The sequence below is a fragment of the Bombina bombina genome, chromosome 5, assembly GCF_027579735.1.
Source record: "Bombina bombina isolate aBomBom1 chromosome 5, aBomBom1.pri, whole genome shotgun sequence".
Lineage (NCBI taxonomy): Eukaryota > Metazoa > Chordata > Amphibia > Anura > Bombinatoridae > Bombina > Bombina bombina.
In genome coordinates this window covers 1032345432-1032358420 of record NC_069503.1, presented here as the reverse complement: position 1 = coordinate 1032358420, position 12989 = coordinate 1032345432, and the positions used below count along the sequence as shown (strand labels likewise).

At 35.8% G+C, this 12989-nt stretch overlaps 1 protein-coding gene across 1 annotated transcript in view; it reads left to right on the top strand.

Annotated features, from left to right (window-relative positions):
• The window catches only part of CSMD3 (CUB and Sushi multiple domains 3), a 1747434-nt gene that overhangs the window by 1706090 nt on the left and 28355 nt on the right, over positions 1 to 12989 (top strand). The window contains 2 exon segments of the mRNA XM_053715303.1: positions 8461 to 8507; positions 11775 to 11933. Of these exon segments, the coding sequence (XP_053571278.1) occupies positions 8461 to 8507; positions 11775 to 11933 (206 nt within the window).

Below are 12989 nucleotides of genomic sequence, written 5' to 3'. Positions count from 1 at the left end.
TTTGAATAGCCAATAGAATGTCAGTAGCTCTTATTCTATTGGCTATTCAAATCAGCCAATAGAATTACAGTAGCTCTCATCCGATTGGCTGATTTGAATTTGAAGGCTCAAATCACCCAATAGGAATTCAAGGGACGCCATTTTTAATCGCGTACCTTGAATTCCTATTCAGTGTACGGCGGAGATCATATGAAGAGGATCCTCCATGCTCCATGGCTCTGCGGTCTTCAGTTCCAGCGTCGCCGATCTTCAGTTCCAGCATCGCCGGTCTTCAGTTCCAGAGTGGACGGTCTTCAGCTCCGCGGTCATTGGTCTTCAACTCCTCCGCTCCACGCCGGCTGGTTCCTGGAAGAAGAAGAGGTCGCCACTTGGAAGAAGACTTCACCGCCTGGAACAGGACCTTCTCCGCCGGTCTTCAGGACAGGTAAGGACCACTTGGGGGTTAGACTTAGGTTTTTTTAAGGAGGGATCGGGTGGGTTTTAGAGTAGGGGTGTGTGGGTGGTGGGTTGTAATGGGGGGGGGATTGTTCTTTTTTTTTACAGGTAAAAGAGCTAATTAATTTGGGGCAATGCCCCGCAAAAGGCCCTTTTAAGGGCTGGTAATAGAGCTGATTAGTTTTGTAATTTAGTTTAGGGTAGGGAAATTTTATTATTTTGGGGGGCTTTTTTATTTTATTGGGGGGCTTAGATTAGGTTAATTAGCTTAAAATTCTTGTAATCTTTTATTATTTTTTGTAATTTAGTGTTTGTTTTTTTAGGTTTTTTTAAGGGGGGATCGGGTGGGTTTTAGAGTAGGGGTGTGTGGGTGGTGGGTTGTAATGGGGGGGATTGTACTTTTTTTTTACAGGTAAAAGAGCTGATTACTTTGGGGCAATGCCCCGCAAAAGGCCCTTTTAAGGGCTGGTAATAGAGCTGATTACTTTTGTAATTTAGTTTAGGGTAGGGAAATTTTATTATTTTGGGGGGCTTTTTATTTTATTAGGGGGCTTAGATTAGGTGTAATTAGCTTAAAATTCTTGTAATCTTTTTTTTATTTTTTGTAATTTAGTGGGGGTTTTTTGTAATATAGTTTAGTTTATTTAATTGTATTTTAATTTAGATAATTGTAGTTTATTTATTTAATTTATTGATAGTGTAGTGTTAGGTGTAATGATAACTTAGGTTAGGCTTTATTTTACAGGTAATTTTGTAATTATTTTAACTAGGTAGCTATTAAATAGTTATTATCTATTTAATAGCTATTGTACCTAGTTAAAATAGATACAAAGTTACCTGTAAAATAAATATAAACCCTAAAATAGCTACAATGTAATTATTAATTATATTGTAGCTATCTTAGGGTTTATTTTATAGGTAAGTATTTATTTTTAAATAGGAATAATTTAGTTAATAATATTAATATTATTTAGATTTTTTTAAATAATAATTAAATTAGGGGGTGTTAGGGTTAGACTTAGGTTTAGGGGGTAATATATTTTATGTAGGTTGCGGCGGTGTAGGTGGCTCAGATTAGGGGTTAAAAAATTGAATGTAGGTGGCGGCGGTGTAGGGGGCTCAGATTAGGGGTTATTAAATTTAATATAGGTGGCAGCGGTGTAGGGGGATCAGATTAGGGGCTAATATAGTTAATATAGGTGGCGGCAGTGTAGGGGGCTTAGATTAGGTGGTAATATAGTTAACATAGGTGGCGGCGGTGTAGGGGGATCAGATTAGGGGGTAATAAATATAATATAGGTGGCGGCGGGGTCTGGGAGTGGCGGCTTAGGGGTTAATACATTTATTGTTAGGAGTGAGAGGGGAGATTGCGGATAGAAGGGTATACGTGTCGGGCTATTTTTGGGAGGCGTGTTAGACAGTTACTGGAGATTTAGACTTTAGTAAATTTTTTTAGGCAGTGGCAGTTTCTAAAGTGCCGTAAATCACTGGCGACTCCAGAAATTTGTGGTTACTCTTATTTCTGGACATCGCTAGTTTGTCCGACTTACGGCACTTGAGCAACTGTCGGCGCCGTATATGTGATAGCCCGATGTGCGAGGTGAAACTACAGGTGGCGCAGGTTTCCACGCTTGCGCCGAAACCTGCGCAGTATATCAGATCGCGCCCCAGATGTTTTATGTATTGTTTCTATATAACTCAATAAAGTTTTTGAAAAAAAAAAGAAAAAAAATGGATCAAAGGGAACATTTTAAAGGAGAGAAAAAATTTGATTAAACTGTCCCTTTAAAAGCAGGCTTTTTGCTAATCAGTCATTTGATTTCTTCAGCCTGATCCTGCTAATCTGGTTTTGCAGATTTAATTTAGATGTTCAGTCTTCCTTTTTTATATTTATCTCTGAGTCAATGTCCTTCCATAACTTTTATTTACAGGCCAAATAAATTAATGGCCCAGAGATTGATCTCTCGAGTATTAAGTATGTTTTCAAACATAATAGTTGAGGCAGCCTGTAACAAGTTACTTGTATTGTATCCCCATTTTAATTTATTTTTTCACTTGCCTGGTGTGTTTAATATTGATTTTTCTTTTATTAAAGAGCATGTTAAACTTTTTTCTCATCCTACATAAGATTTAAATATATATATTTGTGCACGTATGAGTCAGAGAGCTTATTTAGTTTCCTGGTTAAAGCTCTCATTAAGAATGGCTTTATTGGTTGCAGGAACATTTCTTCTAGAGTTCTTACAATCCATACTTCTAGATTAGTTCCACTTTGTTGGCCTTATAAAATTAGTTTTCTGTTATGTAGATTGCAAATTAGCAATTTGGTCCTTTCTTCCACTTTTCTCTTTAGGGATAGTTTTTCCAGAAAAGTCTTAGGGGCCGATTTATCAAGCTCCGTATGGAGCTTGATGCCCCTGTTTCTGTGTGAGCCCTCAGGCTCGCTGGAAACAGAAGTTATGAAGCAGCGGTCTAAAGACCACTGCTACATAACTTGTCCGCCTGCTCTGAGGCCATGGACAGAAATCAACCTGATCGAATACGATCTGGTTGAATGCTGTCGGCATTTATCGATGTGCAGCGGACATGATACGCTACATTGTATCATGTCCGCTTGCACTATGATAAATCTACCCCTTAGTGTTTGGTAAATGGGTGCCTGCCTTAATCTTTCCTCTCCCATTTACTTGTGGACTTCACAGCATGGGTATTGGATCCTGTAGGTAATGGTTCTTGCACTCTCACCACCTTATGAAAGAAAGAAATTAATTTATCAGGTAGGCATACACTTTTATTTATTAAAAAAAAAAACAGTATCTCTCAGTCATGGTGTCCAGTCTAGTGTTCTTGGTAGTCTTTAATACCAATCACTAATTTTTGGAAGCATTGTATGTTAAGACAGACACTCCATACATTTGTAGTGAGAGGAACAGCAATCTACTCATCTACTCTACATCAGCACTACACACATAGAGCTGCCTATCTTGCAACAATAAAAAAGCATTTTGACACCCACAGAACAACCCAAAGAAAGAAAAAAAAAACAAAAAAAAACATTCTGATATATCTATGTACAATATAGGTTAGTGCAACCGTTAAATGGAATCATCTTGGCTTTGTTTTAAGGTCTAGATCAGTGGTTCCCAAACTTTTTCAGGTCACTGCCTCCTTGTTTTTATTAACTCACCATCGGAATCGGAACCTACAAAAATAATATTCAGACAAGCAGTCTGAAAAAGATAATGACATAATACAATATAAATGAGCAATAATTAAAGGGTCAGTCAAGTCAAAATTAAAGGGATACTAAACCCATTTTTTTTCTTTCATGATTCCGATAGAGCATGCAATTTTATGCAGCATTCTAATATACTCCTATTATCACATTTTCTTCATTCTCTTACTATGTTTATTTGAAAAAGCAGGAATCTAAGCTAAGGAGCCAGACCATTTTTGGACCCTGGGTAGCACTTGCTAATTGGTGGATACATTTAGCCACCAATTAGCAATCGCTACCCAGGTGTTGAACCAAAAATGGGTCAGCTCCTAAGCTAACATTCTTACTTTTCAAATTACAATAACGAGAGAACAAAGAAACATTGATATTAGGAGTAAATTAGAAAGTTGCTTAAAATTGCATGCATTATCAGAATCCAGAAAGAAAAAAAAATTGATTTAGTATACCTTTAAACTTTTAATAATCAGAAAGGACATGCAATTTTAAACAACTTTCCATTTTACTTTTTTCATCAAATTTGCTTTGCTCTTTTTGTGGAAAACTAAATCTAGGTAGGCTCATGCTCTTAACCATCGAGCTGCCTCTTATCTCAGTGCATTTTGACAGTTTTTGACAGTTAGGCACTGCTAGTTCATGAGTGTCATATTGATAGCATTGTGCTCACTCCTGTGAAGATATTTAAGAGTCAGCACTGATTGGCTAAAATGCAGTCATGGAGGTACAAGCCATTTGAGTGGTAGATACCATTGCAACAAAATACACTCAGGCCGAATGCCAGCAGAAAGCAGTAAACTCCCAAGCTGAAGACACAAATACAAAGGATACTGTCACACTCTATTGCTGTTAAAAAATAACAATTTATTGATATAGGAATATTAAAAGTATGAAGTTACACATGGATTTAACAAAGATACAGGCATCTTGCGCATTTCGCGCCTATACATATCATGAGTAAGCACCGTGTCTAGGCACAAACCCATAAGATGCCTGTATCTTTGTTACCTACCTCCATGTGTAACTTCATACTTTTAATATTCCTATATCAATAAATTAGCTCAAAATGAATTCAGCACATAATATTTAGTGATATTATAAGTTAAGCTAGAGAGATGTCTTGCAACAAAATACACTCAGGCCGGGTGCCGGCAGAAAGCAGCAAACTCCCCAAGCTGAAGGCACAAATACGAAGGATGCTGCTGCACTCTATTGCTGATAAAAAAAATAACAATTTATTGATACGGGATATTAAAAGAATGAAGCTATACAGAGAGGTAACAAAGATACAGGCATCTTAAAGGGACACTGAACCCAATTTTTTTCTTTTGTGATTCAGATAGAGCATGCAATTTTAAGCAACTTTATAATTTACTCCTTTTATCAATTTTTCTTTGTTCTCTTGCTGTCTTTATTTAAAAAAAGGCCAGAATTTATCCACCAATCAGCAAGAACAACCCAGGTTGTTCACCAAAAATGGCCCGGCATCTAAACTTACATTCTTTCTTTTCAAATAAAGATACCAAGAGAATGACGAACATTTGCTAATAGCAATTAGAAAGTTGCTTAAAGTTGCATGCTCTATCTGAATCACAAAAGAAAAATTTTGGGTTCAGTGTCCCTTTAAGCATTTCGCACCTAGACACGTTGCTTACTCATAGATGAGTAAGCGATGTGTCTAGGCGTGAAACATAAGATGCCTGTATCTTTGTTACCTCCATGTGTTACTCCTGTACCAATAAATAGTTTTTTTGTTAACAGCAATAGAGTGCCGCAGTATCCTTCGTATTTGTAAAAAGTGTATTAAAGTGACACTGAACCCAATTTGTTTCTTTCGTGATTCAGATAGAGCATGCAATTTTAAGCAACTTAATAATTTAATCATATAATCAAAAAGTATCATTGCTCGATGCAATACTCTTGTTATTTTGATATATATATTTTTGTTGAACAACTTGGGTTGTCTTTGCTGATTGGTGGATAAATTCATCCACCAATAAAAAAGTGCTATCCAGAGTGCTGAACCAAAAAAAAAAGCTTAGATGCCTTCTTTTTCAAATAAATATAGCAATAGAACGAAGAAAAATTGATAATAGGTGTAAATTAGAAAGTTGCTTAAAATTGCATGCTCTCTCTGAATCAAGAAAGAAAAAAATTTGGGTTCAGTGTCCCTTTAATCAAATTAAGTAGTTAAACAAACAAATGATCAGTCTAATATAAAAACATTGTCGTTATTAATTGTATCCTTTGTATTTGTAAAAAGTGTATTAAAGTGACACTGAACCCAATTTGTTTCTTTCGTGATTCAGATAGAGCATGCAATTTTAAGCAACTTAATAATTTAATCATATAATCAAAAAGTATCATTGCTCGATGCAATACTCTTGTTATTTTGATATATATATTTTTGTTGAACAACTTGGGTTGTCCTTGCTGATTGGTGGATAAATTCATCCACCAATAAAAAAGTGCTATCCAGAGTGCTGAACCAAAAAAAAAAGCTTAGATGCCTTCTTTTTCAAATAAATATAGCAATAGAACGAAGAAAAATTGATAATAGGTGTAAATTAGAAAGTTGCTTAAAATTGCATGCTCTCTCTGAATCAAGAAAGAAAAAAATTTGGGTTCAGTGTCCCTTTAATCAAATTAAGTAGTTAAACAAACAAATGATCAGTCTAATATAAAAACATTGTCGTTATTAATTGTAGTTAAAAATATACTGTACAAACAACAAGATCAGCTCAAAATATTAGTTGTGCTGCATATCAGAAAGGCATAGCAGAAGGCCTTATTTTGGATTATTATTTTAAGAACTGGTATTGGACTTTTAACACTTTGTATTGTGGATCTTGATGAAGTAGTACCAGATTTCAGAAACTCTGGTTTCATGTAATTTAGCAGAAGTCTTAAATACTCATAGGAGTTGATTTCTTTGCTTGGAGCATAGTTGTACTACTGCACCAACAAATCATCGTAATAGAAAGTATTCTACTTACCAAAGTGTTATGTAGTGCAGTGTTTTTCAACCAGTGTGCCGTGGCACACTAGTGTGCCGTGAGAGATCCTCAGGTGTGCCACGGCAGACTGACAACAGTGTGACATATTTTTTAAACTTTGCTTGTTTTTTACTCCCAGTGCAGGGGTAGTTTGTAGGAGGCATGGCATAACAGCACAATACATACAGTATGTGTGTGTTTGTGTGTATGTGTATATATATATGCTGTATTAGGCTACAATGTGTGATTTTTTAAAAATTTTGGGATGGTGGTGTGCCACGGGATTTTTTAATGTAAAAAAGTGTGCCACGGCAAAAAAAAGGTTAAAAATCACTGATGTAGTGTAATAGCAAATAAGTGAGAAGTACGAAACTGCATCACGTAAACTTTATAGAATATAGGAAGTAACACTAGTCAAACCTACTACTACTTAGGTCTCTTCTATAAATTTCCACATCATTGTAAGTGACTTGCCTGTGGTATTCAACATATTTAATGTATATTTAATGTATAACTCACACAACTACAACTCTTTATATCCTGTTTCTCCAACATTAACCTGGTACTGCCCAAAACCCACCTTAAAGGGCCATAATACCCAAATGTTTAAACACTTGAAAGTGATGCAGCATAGCTGTAAAAAGCTGACTAGAAAATATCTCCTGAACATCTCTATGTAAAAAAGAAAGATATTTTACCTCAAAAGTTCCTCAGTAGCCACCTCCCATTGTAAAGGATTTCTAAGCAGCATATTAGTATGTCTGTCCTAGGACAGCTGAAGGGATGAGCATCGTGCACTCTCATCTTATTTCACCAATCAGGTAAAGGAAGTTTACAATGAAATCTCTTGAGAGTCAAGTCAAATCAAAGCTCCGTAACGCAGCCCCATTGATTCCTACGTGGAAAGAAAATTTATGTTTAAACCTAACACCCTAACATAAACCACAAGTCAAAACAGCCCTAACCTGCCGCCCCCCGACATCGCCGACACCTACATTACACTTATTAACCCCTAATCTGCCGTCCCCAACATCGCCGCCACCTACCTACACTTATTAACCTCTAATCTGCCGTCCCCAATGTCCCCACCACCCACCTACACTTATTAACCCCTAATCTGCTGCCCCCAATGTCGCCACTACCTACCTATACTTATTAACCCCTAAGCTGCCGCCCCCAACTTTGTCACCACATACCTACACTTATTAACCCCTAATCTGCCGCACCCAATGTCGTCGCCACCACTTACCTACATTTATTAACCCCCTAATCTGCCACCCCCAATGTCGCCGCTACCTTCCTACACTTATTAACCCCTAATATGCTGCCCCCAATGTCTCCGCCGCCACTATACTAAAGTTATTAACCCCTAAACCTCTGGCCTCCCACATCATTAACACTAAATAAATATATTTACCCCAAATCCTAAGTCTAACCCTAACCCTAACTTTAATATAATTAAAATAAATCTAAATAAAAATTAATTTATTACCTAAATAATTAATATTTAAGACTAAATACTTACCTGTAAAATAAACCCTAAGCTAGCTACTATATAACTAATAGTTACATTGTAGCTATCTTAGGTTTTATTTTTATTTTACAGGTAAGTTTGTATTTATTTTAACTAGGTAAACTAGTTAGTAAATAGTTATTAAAGGGACACTGTACCCAAAATTTTTCTTTCATGATTCATATTAAGCATGAAATTTTAACCAACTTTCTAATTTACTCCTATTATCAAATTTTCTTCATTTTCTTGGTATCTTTATTTAAAATGCAAGAATGTAAGTTTAGATGCTGTCCCATTTTTGGTGAACAACCTGGGTTGCCCTTGCTGATTGGTGGATAAATTCATCCACCAAGAAAAAATTGCTGCCCAGAGTACTAAACCCAAAAAAAGCATAGCTGCCTTCTTTTTCAAATAAAGATAGCAAGAGAACAAAGAAAATTTGATAATAGGAGTAAATTAGAAAGTTGCTTAAAATTGCATGCTCTTTCTGAATTACAAAACATTTTTGGGTTCAGTGTCCCTTTAACTATTTACTAGCTACCTAGTTAAAATAAATACAAACTTACCTGTAAAAAAATCCTACCCTGTCTTACACTAAAACCTAACATTACACTAAAATTTTAATAAATTAAATTAAAAAAATACATTTATCTAAATTACAAAAAATAATAAACACTAAATTACACAAAATAAAAAAGAAATTATCAAATATTTAAACTAATTACACCTAATCTAATAGCCCTATCAAAATAAAAAAGACCCCCCATATAAAAAAACCCTAGCCTACACTAAACTGCCAATAGCCCTTAAAAGGGCCTTTTGCGGGGCATTGCCCCAAAGAAATCAGCTCTTTTACCTGTAAAAAAAATTACAAATAACCCCCCAACAGTAAAACCCACCACCCACACAACCAAACCCCCAAATAAAAACCTACCTATAAAACCTAAGATCCCCATTGCCCTGAAAAGGGTATTTTAAGGGCATTGCCCTTAAAAGGGCATTTAGTTATTTTACAGTGCCCAAAGTCCCTAATCTAAAAATAAAACCCACCCAATAAACCCTTAAAAAACCTAACACTAACCCCCGAAGATCCACTTACAGTTTTTGAAAACTAAACATCCATCCACATCCAGCCGGGAGAAGTCTTCATCCAAGCGGGCAGAAGTCCTCAACGAAGCCGGGAGAAGTCTTCATCCATGCAGCAAGAAGTGGTCCTCCAGGCGGGCAGAAGTCTTCATCCAGACGGCATCTTCTATCTTCACCCTTCCGAGGCGGAGCGGCTCCATCTTCAAGACATCCGGCGTGGAGCATCCTCTTCTTTCGATGGCTATTGAAGAATGAAGTGTCCTTTAAATGACGTCATCCAAGATGACATCCCTTGAATTCTGATTGGCTAATAGAATTCTATCAGCCAATTAGAATTAAAGGGTAAACAATCCTATTGGCTGATGCAATCAGCCAATAGGATTGAGCTTTAATCCTATTGGCTGATCCAATCAGCCAATAGGATTGAGCTCGCATTCTATTCGCTTTTCCAATCAGCCAATAGAGTGTAGGCTCAATCCTTTTGGCTGATTGGATAAGCCAATAGGATAAAAGCTCAATCCGATTGGCTGATTGCATCAGCCAATAGGATTTTTTACCCTTTAATTCAGATTGGCTGATAGAATTTTATTAGCCAATCGGAATTCAAGGGACATCATCTTGGATGACGTCATTTAAAAGAAACTTAATTCTTCAATAGCCATCGAAAGAAGAGGATGCTCCACGCCAGATGTCTTGAAGATGGAGCCTCTCCACGTCGGAAGGATGAAGATAGAAGATGCCGTCTGGATGAAGACTTCTTGCCGCTTGGATGAAGACTTCTTCTGGCTTTGTTGAAGACTTCTTGCCACTTTGATAAAGACTTCTCCCGACTGGATGAGGATGGATGTCCAGTCTTCAAAAACTATAAGTGGATCTTCAGGGGTTAGTGTTAGGTTTTTTTAAGGGTTTATTGGGTGGGTTTTATTTTTAGATTAGGGACTTTGGGCACCGTAAAATAACTAAATGCCCATCCAAATGCCCTTTTCAGGGCAATGGGGAGCTTAGGTTTTTAGGTAGGTTTTTTTTGGGGGGGTTGGTTGTGTGGGTGGTGGGTTTTACTGTTGGGGGGTTGTTTGTATTTTTTTTTTTAAGGGCCATTGGCAGTTTAGTGTAGGCTAGGGTTTTTTTTTATTTCCGGGGGCTTTTTTATTTTGATAGGGCTATTAGATTAGTTGTAATTAGTTAAAATATTCGATAATTTCTTTGTTATTTTGTGTAATTTAGTGTTTATTATTTTGTGTAATTTAGTGTTAATTATTTTTTGTAATTTAGATAAATGCATTTTTTTAAATTTAATTTATTTCATTTTAGTGTAATGGTAGGTTTTAGTGTAAAACAGATTAGGTTTTATTTTACAGGTAACTTTGTATTTTTTAGCTAGGTAGTTAGTAAATAGTTATAAACTATTTACTAACTAGTCTACCTAGTTAAAATAAATACAAACTTACCTGTGAAATAAAAATAAAACCTAAGTAAGATACAATATAACTATTAGTTATATTGTAGCTAGCTTAAGTTTTATTTTACAGGTAAGTATTTATTTAGATTTAAATAAGAATAATTTAGGTATAAATTGTAATTTTTATTTGGAATTATTTTAATTATGTGAAAGTTAGTGGGTGTTAGGGTTAGGGATAGACTTAGAGTTAGGTTTAGGGGTTAATAACTTTAGTATAGTGGCGGGGACATTGGGGACAGCAGATTAGGGGTTAATAAGTGTAGTTAGATGGCAGCAATTTTGGAGCCAGCAGATTAGGGGTTAATAACAGTAATGTATGTTTCGGCGATGTTAGGGACAGCAGATTAGGGGTTAATAAGTGTATGTATGTGGCGACGACATTGGGGGCAGCAGATTAGAGGTTAATAATATTTAACTAGTGTTTGCGATGCGGGAGTACGCCGGTTTAGGGGTTAATATGTTTATTATAGTTGCGGTGATGTCCGGAGCAGCAGATTAGGGGTTAATAATTTTATTTTAGTGTTTCGATGCGGGAGGGCCTCGGTTTAGGGTTTAATAGGTAGTTTATGGGTGTTGGTGTACTTTGTGACACTTTAGTTATGAGTTTTATGCTACAGCTTTGCAACGTAAAACCCATAACTACTGACTTTCAGGTGGCGTTACAGATCTTGTAGTTATAAGCTATACCGCTCACTTTTTGACCGGGCAGGCAAACTCGTAATACTGGCGATGTGGAAGTTCCATTGAAAAAGGACTTTTTGAAAGGTGCGGTAGTTACGTTGCGTGACGGCCATAAAAGTGTGCTGTACAGCTGTACCTACAAGACTTGTAATAGCAGCAGTAGTGAAAAAGCAGCGTTATACTCATGACGCAAAACTCGTAATCTAGCCGTATGTTATTTATTATTATTATTAATATTATTATATATAATTTTATTATTATTAATAATAATAATAATAATTATTATTATTATTATTATATCATTTTCACAGTTTTAATTATTTTCAAATATTTGATCATGCTAACATATTTATAATATTGAACTGTTAATAGTTCCAGATGATGTATTTGCTCGAAATTACATATGGAAAGGCTTCTACAATTTGAAGGGAAGGAACCAACCTATGAATTTGACCGTTACCAACTATAATATGTCTACAGGAAGGGTGAATGCTACATTTATAAACAGTAACATGGAGTTTCTTCTTTCAGGTAAGTAAATATTTCAGCAAATATAAATATATTATTTTTTGTTGTTGCAACTGTATTTCTGAGTCGTATTTATCTTTAGTAGATATATTCATTTTCTATCAATTTAGCTATGTCTTTTATGTCATTATAAAGATTAGAATTCAAATACATATTAGATATATACTAGGGAAGGGTGTCCAATTCTATTCAAAATCAAGCTAGGAGTATGAGTGAAATACTGCAACACACTATTCAAAATCGTGCCCAACAGCATAAATCATACACTATGGGGCAGATTACAAGTGGAGCGCATGATAATGTGCATTGGTATTACAAGTTAATCGCAATGCTAAGCAAGCTCACATTCGCATTGCTAGGAAGCATTGCGCACACAAGAGTACTCTTCCATAGGCTCCTATGGGAGCCTCGTATTGAAGTGGTCCAAGATGGCATCAGAACCTCGCACAGTGAAGGAGGTATGTAGCGCAGCAATGGCCACATTTTTAAATATATATTACAGTATATGATTATATACATATATATGTTTGTCTTAATATGTGTGGCCCCTTACTTCTTTGCCAATCAACGGTTTATTCTGTGCTGAACATACAGATTACAGGTACATTCCTAACCAACTGACATGTTTTGCACATGCGTACATGTGCTTCATAAGAGACCATTGTAAGCCCTCATAGACACACTTAAGTAATCAATAGTAGCCAATGAGACAAGTGATAACAAAATTACTATTTGCTAAGTACTGAATTGTATTCTAATTTGTATCTTTTGGATCGATACTTGTCTCTTATTGTTTATATACACACATTAACACATGAATACATATGTATATAAGCATATACATTTATATTTACATTGCAGTCTATGAGAACACACATTTCCCATAGACTGCAATGTAAACACAGTTTTCATTGCCGTTTTTTTTTTTTTCTAACATTCCACTCCCACCAACCTTAAAGCCCGAAAACTGCCTAGTATAGTTTAATTTTTTATTTTTTTAAAAAAATGCAAGTTTTTTTTTAATAAAAAACTACATTGCCCACTATTTCAAGGGCATTG